Raw genomic sequence first — 24,174 nt, forward strand, 5'->3', positions numbered from 1 at the left:
AGTTAACAAGAACACTTCCTTTTGAGCAAATAGCATGCTTTGTTTACATTCGGAGTTTGGCGTTTAGGTTGATGTCTACCTGGGACCCGCATCTGCCTCTGCTCATGCACAATCCCATAGCCAGATGGCCTTATTCCTACTCTCCAGCAGCACACCTGCCGAGCTTGCTCCAGTGCCCCTGGACAAACACTGGGTCTCTGAAGGCCCTTCTTTACCTCGTGGCCCCAGCACAATATAGAGGGTGGTAACAAGTGTGACCTCTGGAACCAGACTTATTAGCGGTGGGACATGGGGCAAACTCACCTCTTTGTAGCTCGGCGTCCACATCTGTAAAGTGGGGATATTTGTAACCTGCAGGGCAGTGCTGGGACACGTTGTGAATTGGGTTAAGTCACACAGAGCGCTCACTGAGCACGGGGCCTGGGACATGGCGAGTACTCGCTAAAACGGCGATAGGAACAGTGAGGATGGTGGTTATTTCCTTATTATTAGTCCCTCAGGTGGTGAGTGGTGGTCGTCCTGATGTTGGCTCTGATGAACGGGAGGCCCCGAGCGCTCGCCTCTGCCTGGGACCCATCTGCAATGTGCAGGTTTGGACGAGGTGACCACAGACCTCTTTCAGTTTTAATGTAATACTGAGTCCACTAAGAGAGAAACCCAAACCATGTTCCCTTTACGCAGCAGGTTTTTGTGTTTGTACCCAGATGCCCTGAAAAAAGTGGTCAAATGTCGTAGATTAAGGCAGAAAGGTGCCTCATAATTTTGAACGAGTCATTGGCTTTGTATGACTGTTTCCTCGCCTTTAAAACGGTCATGAGGACCCAGGGCCCCCCCTCACAGGGCGCCTGTGAACACTAGATAATAAAAAGATTGTAAAACGCTGTGTAAATGTCAAGCGCCATCTGATGAGAAAGAGTAACCTCAAAGACGGTAGGAAAACACAGCGTTTTCTTTACTTTCTTCACAGAAAGCAACCAAGTTCTTCTCATGCACTTTTCTATTAGTGCTTTATAATAGCAAGTCGGAAGGGATCCGTTCTAAATCTGACCACGTCATAAGAAGGTACTTAACAGTTTCAGAACCCAAATCCCCTCACAGGGAATTTAAGATGCACTTAAAGGGTTTCAAATTCTGATCAACAGTAAAGTTACAGTGTAAAGCCTGGTCCACGTCTCGTCTCCCCATTTTCTCGCAGGGGTAAAATTGGGAACGCTCGGAGGACAAGGAAGGAGTCTGGACTGTGGCGTGCTTCTCACAAGCCTCAGCCAGCAACAGCCTTTGCAAGGGCAAACAGTAGTTCCATATTTCATTTATTTGGCACCTTTCCCAAAGGAGATCAAAGCTGCTTTGTGGACTTAATCTATTTAATTCCCACAGAGTCCTTGCTGTGTAGGTAGCAGCTCTGTCCTCCTCAGGCTGCTGATGTGGAACCTACCACCCGATGGGAAAACTAGCTTTTCAAGAGCACAGACACGAGCGAACCAACATGAAGAAAGAGAGTGGGGCTCCAGCTTTCTTCGTTGAATGTAGTACTCTCGTCCCATGGTCCAAATCCCCTTACGGAAAGCACATTGGAGAATTCTGTAAAGGGCCCACTTTCGTTCTCCCATTCACAGTCTTCAAAAATGGGCAGATGTGCCAGCCTTGCCATGCACTGTTGTATGGTCTAAAAAGATGACCTTGGGTGCATTGGCTCCTAAGGTCAAGTTCGCAGTGTTGCATAATTTATGGAGTCGAGTGGATCTGGGTTCAGCTCGTTCTGTGAACTTCAGTTTTCAATCTGATGTGATAACCGTACTCGCATCAGAGCTGTGTCGGTGGGACGGGGCGGTGTGTGTCACGCCTGTGCACAGGGCCCAGCTCCCCGAGGCAGCCTGCTCTCACGAAGGGCGCTCGTGTGACAGAGCAAATGGCTCTCATATTAGTTGTCCCCTTGTTCCTAAGACTTGCACTGGATTCTGAAGCTTTCATCAAGAAAATCCAGACGCACTGCAGGTTCTCCTTTAAGAGAAGCTTCGCACGTTGCTATGGCAAGCCTCCGCTTCCTGCCTTTCCTTTTCGCCTTTCCATGTTGGTTCCAAGAAGCTTTGCTCAGGCAGGAGTCCTGCACTTTAGCTTGGATTTCTGTCAAAACACAGTCACCTCTTTACTTGTCTTGTAAGTCCTATGAACCAACTTTCGATTTCAACATTTTTTGGGTTCTCATAAAAGTGGTAAGCGACCGTGCAATGTGCTTGGAAATGGTCCACCAGTTTGGGTTCTTAGAGGGGGCGGGGGTGGTCGGTGGGGGGGGGATGATCTAATGGGTTTTGGAACTTGGAAGAGTTGTCTGAATGGAACACTAAACTGGGACTTCAGTTTCATCAGCATTTATTGCTGACAGTGACCTTTGTTCCCATTTGCGGGGCACAGACGGAAATCAAGTGTCCTAGGCCTCACTCCAGACTTATGCAATGAGAGTCTCCTGGAGTGGACCCGGGATCGAGACTTATTTCTCATATCGTATTATTCCTTGTGGGTCTGAGACCCGGCCAGGCTTGGGAACCACTGCTCAAGGCCATTGTCCAGAGGAGGAGACTGAGGTCTGAGAAGTGCCTCCTGCAAGGTCACAGCCTCGTCTGGAGCCGGGGCCGGGGCCGGCCTGAAATGCAGGCCTCCCTCCCAGTCAGGGTGAGGTTCTCCCTGCTAGTCTCAAGGCCCCTGGATCCACTGTGGACTCAGGAGAAGCCTACGAAGCTGTGCCTGTACTTTCTCACCTGCATTATAGAGAGAAAAACCCTTGACCCTGAAGAGCCATTGTGAGGATAAGTGAGTTAAAGGGTGTTCAGTCCACCTCATTCTGTTCTTCAGACAACGGAAAGGTGCTAAATTAAGCTATTTTGCAGAGAGGTCTGAGTCATCTGAGTGAGCTGTCTGTGCTGCGCTGGAGGCGTTTTGATCACTGCCATCTAAACGCATGCGTGAAGTCCAGTGAGTTACCCAGATAACGGGCTCTGCCCTTGAGAACAGCTGCGGCAGCTAAGGGGCGTCAGGGTTATTCCCACAGCACAGGACAGCGCTGACAGGCGAAGACAGGGGCCCAGTATATTAAATTCGGAGACTCCAGCTAGTCTTCCAGCCCGGAGGAGCTTGGAGACATCCATTCTGCATCCCTGGCTGGGAGGAGTGAGGGCTTCAGCCCAGCCATGTGCCCAGCTGGACCAGAGCGCCGCCCCCGCCTCCCCGTGCCGGAGCGCAACTGTTGTTCTCAAGGGCTGGAACGGGAGTGTCCATTCTGTTTCATTTACTCGGGAGAGGCGTTAGCTGGGAGTTGACATTTCAAGGACACCTCGAGACAAGGCTGCCAGAGCTTGGGATGTGGCATTGAGATGCTGGGCAGAGGGTATTTGAGAAGGATTTTTTTTTTTTTCCAAAAAAGGTTACCAAGTATCTTTTAAAGCGACCTACAAAGTCCTGAAGCAGTGGGCGAGGTCCTTGGGGATGATTTGTCCCTCAGAGGGAAGTCAAGGCGGGACCCTGAATTTTGGGCCAGACCCTCAAAATCACTGCCAATGACAGGACAGGGAGGGGGCGTGATGGAGTGGCCGGGTGGTAGGAAGCAGCTCTGGACAGTCAAGAAAAACCCTTGTCCCCGTTCCTTGACAGCTGTCACATGCCAAGCCCCGTGTTTAGCATTTTACCTGACATGTCTTCATGCTCAGAGCAGCCCTGCCAGCAGATGTTCTTCCATTTGCACGTGAGAAAACAGGGGTGAGGCGGCTCGCTCGGGGGCACTGAGGGGGCAGGATTTAAGCCCATGTTGTCTCCTTTCATGAGGCCTCTCTGAGGACCTTGGTAGGAAACTCAGAGATACCCAGGAGGTAACCAAAAAATTCCATTTTTGTCGATAAAGAAAGGAGCAAATTGGGGGCTATTTCACAGGATGGGGGGGAACAATACAAGCTCTTGGTGCATTCTGAATTATGCTCCAGGTCGAGTGGAAAAAGACTAGGAGTCACTTATTTGGCAAATCATTGACATGGTGACGTGACCCAGGGGGAGAAGAGGAAGGATCACATCAGAAAGATAAGCAGATGTCATATATTAGTAGAGTTACTGATGAGTTAGGGTATTTGAGATTGAGAACCAGGCATTGCTCAACCAAAGGGAAAAGTTCAAAGTGGATAGGTAGTTTGATATGTCATCTGAACAGATAATATTATGGCATTGATTAAGGTAGAACCGCAGAAAGCGTCATGAATGGCCTTGTGTGCATATGGCATTAACTTCAGCACTATAGCAAGGAAGTGAATAGACAGGACTAGGAAAGAGACAAACTAGGAAAAACCATCTGTTCTCTCACAGTGCCTTGTAATGGAGAGAGAAGAGGGAGAGTTAAGCCTGGCGGGACCCCGCTGCCAGTAGGAATGGATATTGAAATGGTTTGGAAGAAGACGTGAAAGAGTTGAAGCAGAAAGCAGAAGCAAACTCATGCAGTGTCCTAGAGCCCACAGGACGGGGGAAGGAAAGAGAGAGACCGCATAGTGCTTTATTATGTGCTGAGTACACTAAATAACCAGTCACTTACTTAGTTAAAGGAGGTGTTCAGGGAAATACTCAGTCTTCACAACAGTCCTGCCAGGTAAGCGTTGCCCATTTCACAGAGGAGGGAACCAAGGCTCCGACAGACAGTGACTCGCCTGAGATCAGACAGCGAGGGGAGGCGGGCTTCCCCTAGGTCTGACTCGGAACCCCTTGCTCCCCGCTCGCTGCCTCCGGCAGACATTGGCCAGGGCAAGGGGGAGGCTGGCCCTGTGCAGAGTCGGAAGCCATGAAAGGGTGGCGAGGACCCGACTGGGTTGGCAGAAGTGAGGAGGATGCTGGGGGTCTCGCTGAGTGAAACTGATACAGAGTGGAAGTGGGAGCCGCTGACCACAGGGAGAGTCACACGGCTGGGTTCGCAGTTCTGTTTTCCATGTGTGACATTTTGCTGTCTGGAGCATGGATGATGAAATATTAACTGGAGCCAACTCACTCTGGGGGGGAATGTGAGTTCCTTGTTTGAAGGCTCTTCGCAAGCCACGTTTTAGTCTCCGTGGGAATGGGTCGGGCTTCCAGGTCGGTGCATCTTCAAATAAATAGTTCGAAGCAATACACGGGCTCCAGTGTGTGCTTTTTAATATTTCTAAATGGACGGTCCTGATGGCAACACCAGCAAGACTCTGGAGGCTGTGTGAATCCTTTCCCGCAGCTAATACCGTGACCCGGCCACCTCTGTTCAGTAGTGTCCCCTGGTCTGACCACCTTGCCCTTTTCTGCAACCGATGGGCCACTTAATGTTTGTGGAATATGGGTTTGTACGAACTAATTGGTAGAAGTCTTTGAGAAAAATAATTATCACTTGGAAAAACGGGGTGAGTGTAGATGAGATGTTTGTCACCTTGAAGTATGAAAAGAAGGGTGGGCCAAGGTTGTGCTTTAAAAGTAGGTTAAGTGTCTCTGCCACAGTGAGAAGCCTGTTCCTTCTGGGAAAACGTATTGAGCTACTGGTTTAATTTCTGTCACTGTGGCTGACTTGCAACCTTACTCCCCCCTTCTAAGTACATGACAGGTCTCAACATAATTCTTCTTTGTAGTCCATTGGCTTTTGTAAAATAATGCTGTGATTATAAGGTTTCCTGAATACAATTTTCAAAATGTTAGTAATAACCACATTGCACCTACCTGCTCTACTTGGGTAACCATCTCTATTGCTCAATTTATCCTTAATATTGGTCATAGTGAAACATGTTTTCATCACTTGAAACTCAAATTTTATTTGCTAAGTTACTAATGGCCATTTATTTCTGTAACATAAACTAGGATGTTATGCAAGTTTGGTTTGCAAATAGGTTGACTCTTAAAGGCAACAGTTGGCTTTGAGATCAGTATGAGCAGTCATTTGAGTTGACTCCTTAAATAGTCATAAAAAAACCTTATTTGTTTGCTTTTTACATGGTCTGACTCTTCACGGGGTAAAATTTGCATAATGACTGGAGGGGATAGAGGATTTAAAACTGGAATGGGTTTTTGAGACTAGAAAATCTACTCCCTATTCTCATCCCTTTATTTTTCAGGTTGGAGAAAGGACAAGGCCAAGAACCATAGCAGCAGCTATGTGGCCTGTATTTGGTGACAAAGCTGGGAACTTTCAGTCGTTCCAGTGCACTTTCCACCCACGTACTATTTTCTTGTAATCGGCAAACAGTTGACTTGAAGGCTCTGTGTTTTTCTACCCTCCATGTTGGCTGGGCAGGGGGATGCCTTTTATATAAAAGCTCTTGAAACTTTCTCATACAATCAGATCAACAGAACACAGAAAGCGTCCTCCAGCCAGATTTCCCTAAGTCCCCTCTGTTCGAATTTTCTCCTCACTGTTCCTTTGAAAAGCCATATTCCTCCTGCACTTAGGAATAACCAGTCTTATTTGTTTTGGCAGCAGTGTGCAAACATCTGTTGCATCGAAGGTCCCACGTGCGATTAAAAACCAATGGTCCTTTTCTGAATGTCATTGAACAGTGGCAGCAAATATTTCATCAGGACCTCAGAAGCAATACAAAGAAAAGGAAAATCAAGTTAACAATTATATAGTTAATGTTGTACAAGATGAAAGCCTGCGTTGTAAAATCCTGAGTGTTGTAAACTCTGCTTTTGGATCTACCTGCAGGCTATCTGTCCTTTCAAAATACAGTGCCTGTTGTCCACAGCAGGATTTTAAATGAAACTTGTTGCTGGGGTAATAAATATAGTATACATGATGCAACTTAGTGTTTATGGAAAAGGTTTTTTGATAAGGACTGACTCAGGCCATAACAGCGCTTAAGATAACTCAGCATCTGAAATCAGACCAAAGGTTTTTAAAGGATTCTCCAAAAATGTATTTATAGCCCTAGCCCTGAGTCTACTGTTGCCATGAAGGGCGGGGATAAGCAAACCCACAGGGGAGAGCAGAGTCCCCTTCACAAGGTAGGACTCACCCTGAGAAGTCTGCTCATGGTGTTTGCAATTCACATATGGAATCAGTTTTTTAAAGGGCCCTCACACCTTGCTGCTATGAAAGGGTCACTGTTGAGCAGTTTCTGGTGTCATCCTGGTCTGCCCTGTATCCCTTCCCCTCCCAACTTCCTGCGCCCAGCGCCCCCCCCCCCCCCCCAGCCGCCGACCCCGTTCCTGCCCAGACGCCTAAGAGTTCTCCAGAGGCACCTGGGGCCTGCAAGCCCAGCAGGCGCTCCCTACTCCCACTCCCAGCGGCCTGCCTTCTCTGGCGCCCACTGCAGAAGCTCATAGGAGGTATGCCACTGTGTTTTAATGGCACATCTGTCCCAACACAAGACAGTGACTCCTTTAGGTCAGGGGCTCTGTCTCACTGATCCTGGTATACCCGGGACCCCCCATGCATGACAGGCCCTCCGTTAATAGTGCGGGCTGGGTGGGCTGAAGAGGAAGCAAGCAGACAAGCTCCTATATAGCTTACATTGTAGGAAGCATGTAAATAATAATAATACTGGGAAAATAGCAGGTAATATTTAAAAAAAACAACAAACCCTGACTTGAAAATGCTTTTATTAATTTATTGGGATAGACATACAGACTGTGTGTGCGTGTTAATGACATTTCTGCTTTTAAGCCCCTCCCCTGAGAACGACAGCGTGTCAGGCATGCCTTCTTTCATGGCTTTGCCTTTGCGCATCCTACCTCCTTTTCCCTCAGGATCCCATTCCCAGTGTGACTGTCCCTCCGGCAGGCAGGCGTGGTTAGAAGCCTCCCTGTGAGCTCCCAGGGTCCCCCAAGCGCATGGCTGCCTTGGCGCTCAGTGCGCCAGGCTCTGGTCAAACAGGTTTGTTCCAACCCCCCCGGGCCTTGTGCCCTCTGCGCCTAGGGGTCCGCGGTGCTCAGCCGGCATTTACCCGATGAACGCCGCCGGAACCACGCCTTGCGCTCCTGAAGGAGAAAGAGAAAATTAACACTAAGTTTTTACTCCTGATCCTGGAAAACCATTCGCCTCCGGCACGGCAGCCTTTTAATACGACCAGTCTTTTAATACAACGTGAAGCTTGACCACATTCAGGGCTGTAAGTTTCGGTTATCCGACAGCTGGGAGCACGCTCCCAGACTGTCCTTGAGAAACTACGTTAAAATTGGAAGGCTGATGCTCTTGACCATTTGCGGACAATGATTGATTAAGTTTCATTGCCGTCTTTGTATGAGTCCTGAAAAATAACGTAACTGACTTCTGAAAATAAGATGCCAGTCCTGTTTTCATATTCCCTTTCCGTCAGCTCTTGTCTCTAAAACTTGTAAATGGGAGCATGCTTCTCTGTGCTCTGGGGTTTTTTGTTTTGTTTTGCTTTGTTTTTTCACTTGTTCTCACTCTGCCATTCTCGATCTCCTTAGATGTTGAATCATATTTTTGGAATGAGATAGAGGCTTTTTTGTCATTAGTTAATTTTCAGTTTAATTTAGGGTAGAGAGCTAGAGGGGTAAAGTTAGATATGCAAGGCCTGTGTGTCATCAGGCAACCTAGTCTGCTTTTGGTAACAAAAGTAAAGTTCCCTTTAAATAATTTCTAGCTCATCTTGAACCAGCTTTGGCAGGATGCATGGCCTTCAGTCTGTGTGAGGAACAGGAGAAACCCATCGCTCCCCTCACAATGGGCCCAGGTTTTCCCAACAATTAAATTTTTCCTTTTGTTAATTTCATCCCATTGCTTCTAATTACGACCCCTATAATTAGCGTGCTAATTACCTCCCCTGCATAATTTCCTTACCTCCTTGATGTTCGCCCTTCATGTATTTTTAGCCCATCTCCTCTATGGGCTTCTGAGCCCCTGCTGCCCCTCCCCTCACGGGGCTCCTGGGGGAGGGGCTCGGAGCGAGACCTAGCCATTGCCTCTCCGCGTTGTGCTCCCTTTGTCTTCAGACAACTTTCAGCTGAGGAAGAGACCTGGAGTCGGGAAATCGCAGAGCCACGCCAGAGCCTTGCCCTGCGATGTTGGGGGACGCGCGCCAGTAGTTATTTGGTGCCTTCTCGCTCCTTGCCACATCCTCTAGTTCCGATCCACACTTGAGACTGAAGACTGTGGCTCCAGCCCAACAGCATCAGCCCCATGCTCTGCTCAGAAAGGGAGTTATTTGAGGTCTTCCACTTTTCCTGTGGAGTTTGTAAAGCAAGTTCTGAGAGCCTTTCTTCTTCTCTGCTCTTCTTCCTTGCTTTGTTTTGTCCCTGCTTAATAGTCTGCCTCTTCACTTACGTGACTGCTGTCTCTGAGCCTGTGAGTGTCTCTGTAGACTGTCCACTGGGGTGCTAGGGCCTGGCCCCCCCCCCCCCGCCATAGACTGGGAAAATGGAAAACAGGATCAGCCAGTCTCCTGCTTTGCCCTCCCAGAAACTGCCCCCAGAGTTCCCCTTGTCGGTGTTACTGTTTTTCTTACTGCCTTGATGTATTTATATTAGGTTTGTTCCTCTAATGAGGACAAAACATTTATCTCATCTTCCCAGTGTCCTGATGAGTAGATAAGTAGACAGGAACAAAGACTAATGGCCTGCAGGAAGTTTAGCACCCTGTTTTTGGGAGAGCCCAGTGGTACCTAGGGCTGGACCTGACCCACCCTCCTGAAGTCCGTGCCTTACAGGCCTTGGACAGACCCCTTTTTTGCAGAAGAGACGGACTGAACAGAACAGTTTCTAAGCCACCAACGACTGCTTAAGATTGGACCATGTCTGACGCTGACTGAGCCCCTAGCATCCGCCTTGCCCTAGGGATATAGAGAGGAGTGAAAGTGGTCCCTGACCCTCTTCTTGCTTACAGATGAGTGAAGGGGCCAGTGGCACAAACAGGTGACCCCCGATGACGTGCTGAGTGCCTGGGGTCGAGTCGGGAGCACGGCGTGGGCAGGTTTCCCAGAGGAAGGCAACGGCCCTGCGAACTGCTCCCTCGGCAGCTCCTCGTCTCTGCCTTCCTGCGTGGCCCACCCAAGGTGGCGGGGGGGCGGGGGGCACACAGCCAGGCACGCCCGGACTCCTGCCCTGAAACACATGAGCTTCCAATGAGAAAGCAAGTCTGTCCCTCTTGACACCTTTGGGTGTGGATAAGGAAAAGAGTAAATGTTTCATGCTAAGCATATTATCAGGTGCTGTGAATGTCATGAAGGAGGAAGTTTTAAAAGTGTGATTTCTTCATGTTTACAAAATGAACAAATGACTCAGATCTATTGTACACATTCACAAGAGCTATGTCCTAAGCTGATCCCGATTGTGAAGTCATGTGTCTTCCTCTGCCTCTGCAGAGGTTGGGGGGATGGACAGTGGAGGAGGAGAGAGGTGAGGAGAGGAAGGGAGGCTTGGAGACCGGGCTGGGTTCGGGGCCACTGGCAGCGCTGGTGCCTCTCCTGTGGTATTGAAAGAAGACTTCCCGCATCCTCCAGCTTCTTCCTCCCTTTCTGCTTTCCGTCTCTCTTACTCTTCCTCTGCCTCTATCCCCCTTCTCTCTCTCCCTGCCCTTTATTTCTCTCTCTCTCATTTTACTTCTGTCCGGTTGGCAGAGGGTGTTTCCAGTTATGTTTTCTGTTACGCGAACCTCAGACAGGCCCCTGAAACACTGAAAACAGATGCCAAGGCCGGCCAGGGCGCCCGTGGGCTCCTGCCTCTGGAGGCCCGGCCTCCTGGCACGGGTCAGCCCGAGCCCTGCGCAGGCTGGGGCACAGAGCTGCGCTCTGGGTGGCTTCGCTGACGTGGTTGATGACAGGATTGTTAAGCTTCACTAGATGTGGACCCTCAGGCTTTGACCTTTTTTAATTTCTTCCATATTGAAGGTACTTTGGGGATGGTTCGCCTCTTTTTTTCTTTCCCTTTTTTTTAACATGACAACATTGTGCCAGCATAAAGAAGAATTTTTAAGTGGACCAAAGATAAATATTGATACTCTATCACATGCATGGAAAAATAAGTCTGTTGAGTGAATACCTGTTATAGAATCTGTGGCATTTTGTAATTACCTTGCTGAGTACATCCTGTGCAGTAACGTATCTGATTGAACTTGGGGTCCATGGGAGGGAGTGTGTGTCAGTCATTACAGTGTCAGGACAGCAGGGAGGGCCGACCCATGTGACCAGTTCTGCCCCCGCGGGCCCTCACCTGGCACGGGGACCTCCCCCTTCGTGGCACTTGATCCCAGCGTGGATGTCTTCAGACGCACCTGATCCTTGGACGATGGAACTTGATCATTTTAGGATTAAGTGTATCATTTATTTTGAGAAGCTTTACAAAACCAGCTGTAATGCTAGGGTTAGCTTTATTCCGTTATTAAAGTCTCGCCTTCATTTCATTATTGCTCTGTCTAGAGCTCGGAAGTCAGAGGAGATGGGAGAGAAGATATTTCATAAAATGTGATGTATTACCTTGTAGAGGAGCAGACAAATTTGAAACATTTCAACTGTCATTAGGAATGTACAGCTCCGGGGTTGACATGGCGTCAAAGCCCCGGCCTTAACCCAGCACTGAGACACTGCAGTTTGAAAGTTGAGCAATGATCATTTTTAAAGTTCCTTTTTTAATATAATAGTCTCTGGACTTGATTTCATAATTTGTTTCAGTTTGACAAGTTGAATGAACAAACCCCTCCGTCCTCAGTGCCATCAGTTCTGCATGCCTCATAAATAGCGCTTGGCCCCGTGACGAGTGTTAGATGTAAAATGTGCAAGTGAAATGATTATTTTTCCAAAAGCATAGAAATTTTCCGCGATTCCTCTGCCACCAGTTCACGTATACACTAATGATGTCATCTGGGCCCCATGGACTGCAATATTGCATCAGGTTTCCTTTCAGTCTTTTTTCTATATACCATTTTTAAGATTAATTCATCATCCTACCTATACAGTTTTCATTTCATTTTTCACCGCCGAGGGTAACATAAGCATCCTCTGAGCTACAGATTACCTTTAATGACGCTCGGCTGTTGCGAGTGGAGCTGCCCCAGTCCCTGAGTTCTCAGTCTGTCAGATACCTAGCTCTCCCCAGTGTTCCACTGTTACAGAAACTGCTCTTCCTGAATATCACTGCAAGGACCCTCTGCACTCCCTGGGTAAGCCCAGCAAACTTAAAATCCTGTCCACATTTTTGATAACATACTGTACTTTCCTATGAGCATGGGTGGTTTGGGGCAGGTAAACAGAATTAGATGTGATCTAAAGACAGGATGTGATACAGTTTGTTTTTTGGAGCATGACCTCCGTCATCTTGCTATTTGGTAATTTGCGTTTGCACTGAAATGGAAGAGAGAACATAGACTGGAATGGCCTAGGCAGTGTAATGTGGCTCCCTTTCTAGAAAATGAGTAATTAGATGAAGACTCAGCTGTCTTATTCTAAAATACTTGCCTTCAAAACAGTCTTCTTCACTGTTTTCATCTTATCACAGTTCATTTATATATAGCAGTATTCAAAGCATTCTCCTATTTCAGCAGCCATTCACTCAGTGAACATTTACCAAGTTCTTGCATCTTGCCTGGCTCACTTGAGAATCTGGAGATAAGTAAGATGGAGTTCCTTCCCTTAAGGAATTCCCAGTCTGGTAGGGAAGCTAGAGGAGCAAACGCACGATTACAGCCTGTGCAAAAGAGACGCTGGAGACGATGGAGGGATCACCTCTGCTTGGGGACTTCACGGAGGAAATTCTTGAGCCTTGAAGGGTGGTCAGAGGTTGCTAGGGGAAGGGCCAGCAGACGTGCAGCATGGCACGGCCAGTGTGGGGAAACTGCAGTAGGTGGAGAAGGGAGAGGGGATGGAGGAGAGTAGCAGGAGGAGACTAAGGTGCGCTGGGCCAGCCAGTGAGAAGTCTTGTCGTCCTGCTTAGGAGGCCGTGGTGTGAGAAAGATGACTCGTCAGAGTAGGAAGGACAGATTGGGGAGAGACTCAGAGATGAATAAAGAACCTTTGCAACATTCTAAATAGGAAATTCTGGGGACTTGAGTTAGGACAGCAGCAGTGAGGATGAAGAGGAGGAGAGAGAGTTCAGATAGTTTAAACATAGAGATCTCATGCACTGTCTCAGCTACCTGAATGGGGGTTATTTATGACCCTCTAAAATAAAACGTAACATCAGCTCAAATGGCATTTCTCATCTTCTGATCTTCACTTGCTTCGTACTCTACTGGGGGTCTGAATAATGGGGAGTTGTAGACCTTCTCGGTGCTGGCTCATCAGAGTTTTCCTGTCATATGGTTTTCTAGTTAATTGCCCAGAACAAAGAAATAAGATGTGTGCATTAGATTTCCTGCTTTTGCTTGGTAGTCTAGAGCTGGTCATTAAACTTTCTCTTACAAGCAGTATTAAATGCATATACTGAGTTTGGGGATATTTTCAGTATTTGTTGGCTTGAAAAAAATATTGTGTGACCATCAAAAGTGGTTTGGTTATTGCCTCAACAATAGAATGCACTGGGTTTTGATCATTTTTAAAACCCTCATATTTTGACATGGCATTTGTTGACAGCATTTAAATAAGTAGAAGCAAATTATTACATGATGGCAGCTGAGGACGAAGCCCATGTCTAAAACAACAGTAGGTAAATTAATGAGTGCGTGATAATGTGAAAGGGTACATCTTATTACGAATGTCAGCTCATTCGGAGGAAATATTTTGAAACTCTTCATTTGGTTTACTTTCAGGATCTTTAGTGGATTGTGTCGAAAGAGCCATGGAAGTGAAAATGGGCAGAAATTGAAGATGTTCATAGCGCTGTGTCAGCTAAACACAACGGGGCTAATTTAGGCCTCCCTCCGCCCCAGGGCGTGAGAGAGCTCATCCAAGTTAGAATCCTGGGTGGAACTCTCTTGTCCTTTCTTTTTGGGTGATTACATATCATTTTTATGTAATTGAGTGTACATATTGCAGACACCCACGATATGCTAGGTCTATGGGTATTTATTCCACGTAATAATGTTAATAATCATACCAATATTTATTGATTGCTTGCTATTTGCCAGGCAGTATTCTAAGAACTTTTCATACCTTAACTCGTTTAACCCTTACACAGCTCTATGAAGTAGGTACGATTATTAGCTCCATTTTACAGCTGAGGAGATAGAGACAAAGAAAGCAAAGTAACTTGCTGAAGAGCACCCACCTACGAAAGCGCAGGAACCAGGGCTGCAACCCAGCAGGCCATTTCCAGAGCCCAGCGCATGGAATGCTGTGATCCAGCCTTCCCTCTTCTTATCACACCGCCCAGCGAGCCTGGCTTAGTCATCACTTTCTCCAGGACGTTCACCTGGTTCCCTTACCCCACCCTCAGAGGTCCTCTGCGTTACTTTTGTACTTTGTACAAAACACACATTATTTCACTCATTGCACAGAATGTAAGTGTTCATGTCTGTCTCCCCTACCAGACCCAGTCTTAGCCCTCTTTGTATCCACGCCTGGCACTTGTGTAGTGACGGGCACAGAGCAGGCGTTCAGCAAGACAACTTGAGTTGGCTTGACTTCAACACACAGTGGTTGTCCTCAAAGAGCTTTCATTCTGCCTAGAAAAGAAGTTCCATCCACAGGGAACTACTGAATAATGAGGAAGTTAAAGCTGAGACTAGGGCATAGGCAGCAGATGGTGTGGGATTTGAAAGAAGGAAGGTTGGCTATGGGGTTTGAATTGGGTTGGGTTGGGCTGGGCTGGGCTGGATTGGACTAAGCTGGGCTGGCTAGAGATATCTTCTCCACATACCTAGAATCTGAGATGCATATAGATTATAGCTAAGAGAAGGAGGATGACCGTTGATCAGAATGTTGACCTCAGGGGGCTAAGGTCGAAATGCTCACATTAAAGGAGACAGCAGAGCTGCACCAGAAAATGTAGGTTGAGCCCGGGCTGGTGCGGCTCAGTGGATTGAGCTCCCTCCTGCAATCCGAAGGGTCGCTGGTTCGATTCCCAGTCAGGGAACATGCCTGGGTTGCGGGCCAGGTCCCCAATAGGGGGCGTGTTGAGAGGTAACCACACATTAATGTTTCATTCCCCCTTTCTCCTTCCCTTCCCCTCTAAAAATAAATTTTAAAAAAAGAAAGAAAATGTAGGTTGAAAGACAGGCCCTTCTTTTTGACACCGGTCAGATACCAGCTCACTAAAGAGGCCAACGCTGTCCTTTCCCAGGATCTTCTATCCATTGTGTCTGGATATGGAAAGCCCTCGAAAGACTGTTTTGCGTTAAATGACTCAGAGGTGTGATAAGAGCAGGGAGGGGTCACTCGGGCCCTGAGGATTACAGTATTCTGAAGCCTGGGCTCTGGAGACAGCCTGTCTGTCTGTCCATCTGTCCTGTGTGACTGAGCCCCCTCAGGGCAAGGATTGTTTTTGCCAATACCAATCACAGTGCCTGGGGCACGTAGTTGTGGTAAAAACCGACAATAATGGCAGTAACAATTTCATAAGAATGTAACATTGATTCTCATAAAATATGTATGATAAATAACATTGATTGGAGCCTTATCTTCTAGCCGTTTTTCCGATTGTTTTAACTCAGTCTACGTTTGGTGAACATCTTTGTTGAAAACCAACGTCCTGAATTTTGCCGTCCCGTCAGGGCTGTATCGCCCAGGGAGTCTTGCATTCGGTAGGCCCTGTCTGGACAGGATCTGCTTCTTAATTCTGCAAAAGCCATTCACGCACAGCAGTCTCAGGTGCCAGAGAGTGTTGTTAACTAGGACCCAGTTCCTTCAATGGCAACTCGGTCCAGCCAGACAGCGAGCATTCAGGACAGGCCACCCGTCCCAGGAAGAAACCGTGTTGCAAAGATGGACACCCAGCAGTACCATAGAGCGACCTCAAAGCCACACACACACACACACCCTGCTCTGAATTCTTTTCCCACTCCGAGTCCGAGGTGTGTCCAAGTTGACAGGTGGGACCCCTTGGAACGCTCGCCGGAGGTTCCTGCAGAGGAGGCGCAAGTCAGGAACTGGCACAGACACTGTGCAGACACTGTGACTGTAAAGTTTCAGACTTGGAATCGGTGTTCTTTTGCACAGCAGGGGGGCCCCCAAACCTCCTGTGTACAGCTCAGCCTCTTCAAATCAGCGGTTTTAGAATAACGCAAGCAAAATAATCTGGACGGCTCAGTGAGCATCTCAAGCAGGCAACAAATAATTGTGAAGCATTTTCTTCCTATGCTGCTAACTCTTTAAGAGAAAGGTGCTTGGAGGAAAATGTTCAGGCTTAATGAGAAAGCACAGAGCAATCGGCTTTTATCCTCAGCTAGCCTGAAACCATCCAAGTGGTGGCCAAATTTGGGTGCCTGAAGACAGACAAATGACTAATACTAGAGCTGTGTGTGGCCACGACCAAGTGTATTTTCTGACCACAAGGCCATATCTAGAGTCTCCTTTGTAATTACCACATGGCCTACTGTAATTGTAAAACTTGTATTTACTTCCTGCCTTGGACATGTAATTCAGGGTCCACGACTGCACCCCAAGCTGGAGTGAACTCCTCTGTTGTTTGCTGAAAATCCATAAAATCATTATTGTGTGAGGGCGTGGTGATTGTGTTGCTACATCTGTTGAACATGTTACATGTACCCTGAGGACAAATATGCCCACTCCTGCCTCGTTGGATAAATCCCTTCACTAAGTCTGATGTTTATTGAATGCCTACTACTGTGTGCCAAGGGCACTTTAGACTCTAAGGAACTTCAGGGAACAAGACCACACAGACTCCGGAAGAGAACAAGGGAGGGGAAAGGAGGGAAGGGAAGGGGACAGGCAAGAAAATACCTCCATGCACAGATAATTGCGCTGCAGAGAGTCACAACAGAGTAATGTGACAGAGAATGCCTGGGTGTCTTCTTTAGCTTGGGGCATCCGAGGAGGCCCCTCCAAAGAGATGACATTTAAACTGACATTTTAAAATGACAAGGAGTAGGACTCGCAAAGATCATGAGGAAGAACATTCCAGACAGGTTAGTGTAAAGGCCCAAACGTCAGGCTAAGATGGAGCGGCCGGTCGTCGAGAGAAGGGTCTAGACTTAAATTAGGGAGTTTAGCTTAGAGCCAGCCCACAGAACTTGCCGATGCATTGGGTGAGAGGAATAGCCAGGAATGATTCCAAAGTTTTTGGCTTGAGCCACGAGGAAGATGACTAAGATGAGAAAGGCTGGAGGCAGAGCTCTGTAGCTCTTCATCAGCAGTCGTAACTGACTAACCGTGAACCCACGACTGGGAGTCCATAAATGCCCTCACCACCCACCCCCAGATTCACGGCACTGGGGGATGTTCATAGACTTTTGGAATCAACTGTTCGCCGAATCCTCCTTCGAACATTTCCATGATTCTCCTTTTGGGTGTTCAGTTTATGACTTCAGACAAATCCCATCCAAGTTACTAACATCCCTCGTGGGGACTCTGTAAATTTTAGTGTCTGTTCAGGCTTCTCTCCTCCACACCTCACTAGGGCACCCTGGGCCCACGCGTGGACATAAGGCGCCTGCTGCTCGGGTTCACAGTGGCAGGCACCCGACAACGCATCGCCCGAAATGTTCATGGCAGGCAACGCGACCAGTGGTCTTGTTTTCTCTTCGTAATCAGCAAAATTTTGAGATCCCTTTAATAACATTAAACGAATACAACCCAGTTATTTCTTTATTATAATACTGATGTTTTCTACCTTTGCCTTAAAAATATTGGAGGGGCCGAAGTTTTCTTTTCTATACAATGGGAAACAGCAGAGTTGTTTTTCATGAGTATTTTGTGAGGATTAAATGGAACAATGTATATAATGTGTGTAGCACAATAGCTGCTGTGTATCATTCAGTAAACTTGAGCTATTATTGTTAATAAAATAATAAATTGGCAGGGGGAATGGCTCGCAGAACCAGTAGACTGGTTTTAGTATTCAAATGCACCAGGCCAAGAAAATAGAGCCATACATCAATCAACTAAATCCCTGCCTGATTTGATCTACAGGGTCCAGCAGAAGTAAGGCCTGCTTGACTGTGGTTGGTAGGGTAATAATATGGGTGTAATAATTTAAAGTTTTAATTTGAACATTTCATGTAAAATGCCATGGTGTGCTCGAGTGTGATACTATGTTACTGAATTACATCTTGATGATCTTAAAGATTTAATAATAAAAAGGGGTCGTTATTTGTACGGGACCCTATATGTTTTTTTCCTCTAATTTCCTTTTACCAGGCTAATCAGAAACTTGTCTTTGGGTCAGCTAAATTCATGTAAGTGATTTTATTGCCAGACGTGACCTTTTGTTAGCACAATGTAGAATCCCAATGTTAATACCACTTTCTAAATATACAGGTTTTTGGATGAGGAAATGTTCTATCTCAAGAGAAGTTTAGCTGCGGAGACTCTTTCTCTTTTTAGACTCTCGGTCTGTGGGCTCCTGCTCTTGGCTGTCCTCCTCAGCCTTCCTTTCGTTAATAAGCCTCTGCCTTCCGTGATAGCTGATGCTGATAGCCACCTCCAGTGCGAGTTCCCCACTCCAGCTTCCCTCGCGGTTGGCGCTGCACTTGGCTTGTGCTTTCTTGCTTCCTCTGCCTTTTGAAATTTAAAAATAAAAAATAAACCCACGGCCTTTCACGTTGGCTGAACTCTGTTGTTCCACTGACAGATTTTCCGGTGAATTCCACAGTGTAACACAGACAGTCAGAAATCTGCCGCTGGTTCCGAATAAGCCCCATGAGAAGTGGACACAGAGACGCTCTTATCTGGGCTGTGCGACACCAATCAGAAACGGGCAGCGGCAGCCCACAGGAGGAGGCTTGGGAAGTCCGTCAGAGAGAGCGCTCCCAGCTCTGCTCCTGAGTTTCCCCCTGGCCCGCCCTACTTTCCTGGGCCCTTGTGAGGAATCACTGGGTGGACAAAGAACTCTTTGAGGAGTCTGGACGCTTGCCCTGTGAATACCAAAGACAGGTCCTGGGAGGCACAAAGACCCTTCATAACTACTTCAGAGTCCCCTCCCTACATCATAACAAACGCACTAAAATATGGCAGCCTCCATATTCACTATAATTTTATTCCTGCCAGAATAGCTTTGAAAATATTTTTACAGTTTTTCTTTGGAAATAGGTTGGCCACAAGTAGTTGGTTTAACTTTTAATTGGCTGTTAATTTATCCGCGATTTTCTTAGCACATTTGAGAATTACTACATTAAACCCTAAATCCAGCCTACATACTGTTTCCGAAAGAAATACTTTTGATTACCACGTCAACAGTGAACAAAGTTAACCTAACATTACATTTTGTTGACCTTAAACACTTACTAATTCAATTTTGTGGTTCTCCTATTTGAAGCCAATAAATGGCTTTCAAGGCCTCAGACTTTTGCACAGGCCCTCGAACAGCGGGAAGACCCCAGGCCCCATCCCGCAATGGCCCTTGGTTAAAAACGCTTTCCCTGGAAGTCCTAGGCCCCGCGTCAGCAGGCTCACCTTCTTCACAGAGTCAAAGCTGCTCTGAAGGGTGTTTCTCTCAGAAAATGCACCACACTGTTGTATGGTGCACCCCCGACACAAGGCAGAGTCACCGAGGGCAGAACCTCTGGGTTCTAGCCATCGGTTCCCTAGGTGACCTCGAACAAAGGCCCTGTGGCCCTTTTCCTGCCCCCAGTTGTACTTTTCTAGACAGACTCTGCGTCTGGCCCAGGTGGAAGGCCAGGGCCATCAGTTCCGGGAACTGAAGGTACACAGAGCCATCCAAACCAAGACACGGGCTTCCCTCACACGGCCAAAGCACAGTGACTTTTAATGGCCATGTTATTTTGCCAAAATGAAAGAAGGAAGAAAAGGAAGATGAGAGAAGTTGGGAGAAGGAGGAAGCAGGGAGGACTGTACCATCAGCAGTTCAAAGGCTCTGACAAGTTTGCCTTTTCCAGAAAGAAAGGCTTCCCTATGAGAGCCTCACTCTCATCGCCCCATCAAAAGTCACCTGTCGTCTGTTTTCCCTCAGTAGTGAGAGGCAAGGGGGATGGAATGGAAAGAATTTAGATTTCAGAGTCAAATAAGCTGGATCCAAGCTAGTCCTGCCACTGATGCACTCGGTCGTTCTCCGAGCGCGACCCCGAAGCCCTGGGGTGCTCTGAGAGCCTTTCAGGGTGGCCATGAGGTCAAAACTAGGTCCATGATAATACCAAGCTGTCATTTGCCTTTTTGTCTTTCTTTTCAAAAGTGATTTCTTCCCAGACATGACGTAGTATCTCAGCGGATGGGACGCATACACAGATACCCCAATCCCACTGTCTTCTGTGAGGCCAGACGTTAAAGAGATTTTCAAACATGTGAAACATTGCCACTCTTATCGCTAACTTATTTTTCTTCTGGAAAATATAATTGTTTTTTAATTTTTTTTAATGTCATTAATGTTAACATGTAATGGGGTTATTTTTAGGTAACTTAGTAAATACATTTTAAAAATTCTTCCATCTTAATGTCTACCATGGCAATGTAGATAGATATAATCCACATTTTAAAAGTGCTTTGGGGACCTCAATAATATCTAAAAGAATAAAGGGTCCTGAGACCAAAACGTTAGAGAGCCTGGGCGCCACCTAACAGCCGTTACCGTTTACTGAACGTTTCCTCGTGCCTGGGACCACGCAGAGCACACGGCGTTCTCCACCCGTGTGAAATTTTGTGACAAAGCCGTAGCGCAGAGCTTTAAAAAATGACCTCGCTAGCCCAAGGCTTCCCAGCTGGAAGTGAAAGAGGCTAGCAGGTCCTTCTGACACCATAGCCTCGCTCTTGATTATGCTCTTGATTGCGGGACAGCCCTCCTCACAAAGTAACTCTCTCTGACTCTGAAAAGGTGCTCGGAGTCTGTTTCCTCATCAGAAGTGAGCAGAGTCCTACCCACCCTGCGGGGTTCTTTCCAGAGCAGAAGGGCCAATGCTCATCCAAGTGCGTAGCCAGGGGCTAACACCAAATACACTGAGCAACTGTTAACCTCCCCTCCATTGCTTCCCGTTCCCCACACGTCAGACTCGGGAGGTTCAGCCACATCCTTTTCTCCCCTAGATGGTCTTCAGGCAGACGGAGAGGCTGATGGATCAGAAGGCGTGGATGAAGATATGATTGTGACCCAGAGTCAGACCAACTTCATCTGCCCCATTACGCAGGTACTGTGTCCTCCTTCCTCCCCGGAGAGACAAGTCGCTTCACAGCGGCAAAGGGCTCCTATTTGCTTTCGGACTGGATTCCCTGGCCGTAGTTAAGGAGGGAGGAGCAATGAGGGTTGAAGAGTCTATACACAGGAGGTCCTTGGGCTGGAGAGTGTTCATCAGTCCTGCCCATGGAGGAATAAATTCCTGGCCCACAGGCCAAGTGGCATGGCTACCCCTGGCCTCCCTGCTGTTTCTTCGGTGGTCACCTGTCCTGATCATTTAAAGCCACAAGACAGGGAGCTTAAACACAGAAAGCCCTGGGACTAGCACCCAGCAATCGGTGACTTAAGTTACTGGAAGTGGATCCTTAGCATCACTGAAAGACTAATGTCTCCTTGATTGCAGTTGGAAATGAAGAAGCCAGTGAAAAATAGAGTGTGTGGCCACAGCTATGAAGAGGAAGCCATTGTTCGAATGATTGAGTCCAAGCACAGACGCAAGAAAAAGGCCTGGTGAGTGTGTCCAGGAGGGGGTGGAGCCTTCCAGGGCGTGGCGGGCACAGGCAGTGTGTCCGAGGCTGGAGGAAAAGCCACTTCAGTGTCTCCCCTAAAGTGCAGTTACCTCCCAGATGGCCTAAGCGTGGAAGCTGGCTTTCTAGCAAGACAATGCATGAGGAAGAAATGCGTCATCTCGGGACAAGCTGAAGGAATTTCCACCCCACCTTTTTAAAGTAGGAGAAAAGGGAACGGGGTTGAATTTTCATCATTAGACAAGAGGAATTTTTATGAATCTGTGCTAGAGCCTGAAAAAAATTAAAGAAGCTGTGATACTAAGAGAGAAAGACAGGAAATCTTTCATTTCTTTAATTACTTCAATAACATCCCCAAAGATTTTAGCAAATTCGCGGGTGATTGATCAATGAGAAATTATTACTGTTTTTTTAAACTGGAACGTTTGGAGGCTCTTTTATACAGACATTCTCAGACCACCTTCGTGGCCCTACCCCTGCCCCAACACACACCCCGGAGCTGGCCAGACTGAGTTCCTTAGGTATTATGCTCTTATCATGGATTTGGAATTACCGTGAGGAATGGAGTTGCAGGTGTGGCCAGCCCTCCAGGGACTTCTGATAACAGCCCCTTTGATGTGTGCTTAGCTTCTCCAGGGCCCCCGAAATGTGCTGGCGCAGACCTGGGGCTGGCATTCCCCACCACTCCTCGTCTGGGCGTGGGCCCACAGATTGGGCGTTCGAGGCTGGAGATATCTTGATGGTCATTCAGTCAAGTAATTTACCCTAGTTATTCCAGAAGAGCAGCCTACTCGTTGCAAAGCAGAGAGTGCCGGAGTACGTTTTTATCTGTCTTGAGTTTCCAACTTAGAGCTGAGATGTCCCATTTCCCTAGTGAACCTCCCCTCTCCTCCTGTACATACAGTTTTCTTTGTTTCTATATTACTCAGCCTTTCTTTTCTACTAACATTTTTTTTCTGTTCATTCTCTGAAAAGCAAAATGTTCATTTTTTTCATGTAATTGCTAGGAATAGGTATCCCAGATAGTTCTGTCTCCAGCTCTTCTTTCTTAAAGTGGGTGGGCTTCTCCCAGAGTCAGCTTTGGCAGGGGCAGCGGCTGCTCATACACAGCGCACTCCTCCCAGCCAGCTCCTGGAACCCACGTCACCTTCCAGTGGGTCTTCCAAATTATGCACTGTGACTTTCTAATGTCCTGGGCCTTTTCTGGAAGCACCTGAGTAACACGTCCCATTTAAGAAAAAAAAAAAATCTTTTTTCTCATACTTCTATAACTTGGGTGCAGATTCTGCCAACTCTGCAGGGTATCAGAGCATCATAACAACCACAAAGTCCAAGCGGAAGAAGTCTGGGATGTTTATGAAGAAGGTGATATTTTTCCTGGGCCTTAAAACATGAGAAAGATTTCAGAGAGGGGTAAAGAGAGAATCTTTCTGGCCCCAAGGCGTGCCCCGCTCACAGCCTGCCCACGTGGGGACCGTAGGTGCTGCATCCGTTACTGTATGTTGCAGGGACAATAGAAGGAGGATGCACAATAACAATAGGAGAGGGGTACAAGGGTTCATTTTTGAGGGTGTTAAATGTCATGGTTTTGTTAGTTTTCTCATCTGTAAGTAGGTGCTAATAGTTGTAATTGCCTCATTGGTATGTTTCAAATTTGAATAAGATGCATATAAAGTGTTTACAGTGACCAGCACATGGTCAGACTCAGTACACATCATCATACCACTGCCACCATCGTCATCGTCGTCGTCGTCGTCATTTTTGCCACCTTTGTTCTATTTCTAGGCGTGAGAGAGCATTTTGAGGGAGTAAGGTGGGCCAACCGGGCGTTTAGGAACTTCTTCCAATAGCAGATCACAGGATGGATTGCAAAGGCATGTGGTGAAATGTGCACTGGGTGCTTTTGTAGTAGATTAAATTATAAATAATGAGAGCTGGGATCGAGGCAAGAGTCATAGGGGCCGAGGAAGGAAGGGAAAGAAGAGTGATTGCAGAGGAAAAATGATCAGAATTGGGAACTGAATGCTGAAGAGAAGTGAAGGAGGGCTGGCATTTTTAAGTGGGCGTCTCAAAGGATGGAGATGTCGTTAGGCAGCAGAGGGGAACACAAGCAGTTCCTATTAAATTGGAGGGCTCCGCAGTACAGCCATTTGGAAGTGTCCTGGGGACGTGTACATGTGGATTTCCGAACTTGAGCGAGAGCACTGAGCTCGAGATGTTGATTGTGAGGCCAGGGGCGCCGAGGAGTCAGACACTGCTGTGACTGCCTCCTGAGGGCCACGAGGACAGGGCCAGGCTTGGCTCTGCTCTGCCCACAGGCTGCCTTCAGCACTTGACCCCGGGCCTGAGCTAGACCCTCATGAGTCAAAGGGCAGTCGGAGGGGCAAGGCCCCTGCGAAGCCACCTGAGACGTGGTCAGGAAAGCGAGGGGAGAGAAAAGAGATGAGTGAAGTGGGAGCCGCGAGGGGGTGGGCTGGGTCCCGCGACGGCGGGGAGTTGGCGGCGGGTGGGACTCGGGGCCTCTTCACGGCCGGCG

General features: G+C 47.5%; 1 protein-coding gene across 1 annotated transcript in view; it reads left to right on the forward strand.

Moving 5' to 3' along the window:
- NSMCE2 (NSE2 (MMS21) homolog, SMC5-SMC6 complex SUMO ligase) overlaps positions 1–24,174 on the forward strand; it is a 207,210-nt gene that overhangs the window by 178,266 nt on the left and 4,770 nt on the right. The window contains exons 5-6 of the mRNA XM_054590481.1: positions 21,024–21,124; positions 21,515–21,621. Of these exons, the coding sequence (XP_054446456.1) occupies positions 21,024–21,124; positions 21,515–21,621 (208 nt within the window). The remainder of the gene's footprint in view (positions 1–21,023; positions 21,125–21,514; positions 21,622–24,174) is intronic.

This window comes from Pteronotus mesoamericanus, unplaced genomic scaffold (assembly GCF_021234165.1).
Source record: "Pteronotus mesoamericanus isolate MK-2021 breed Mesoamerican mustached bat unplaced genomic scaffold, CSHL_Meso_final scaffold_174, whole genome shotgun sequence".
Classification (NCBI taxonomy): domain Eukaryota; kingdom Metazoa; phylum Chordata; class Mammalia; order Chiroptera; family Mormoopidae; genus Pteronotus; species Pteronotus mesoamericanus.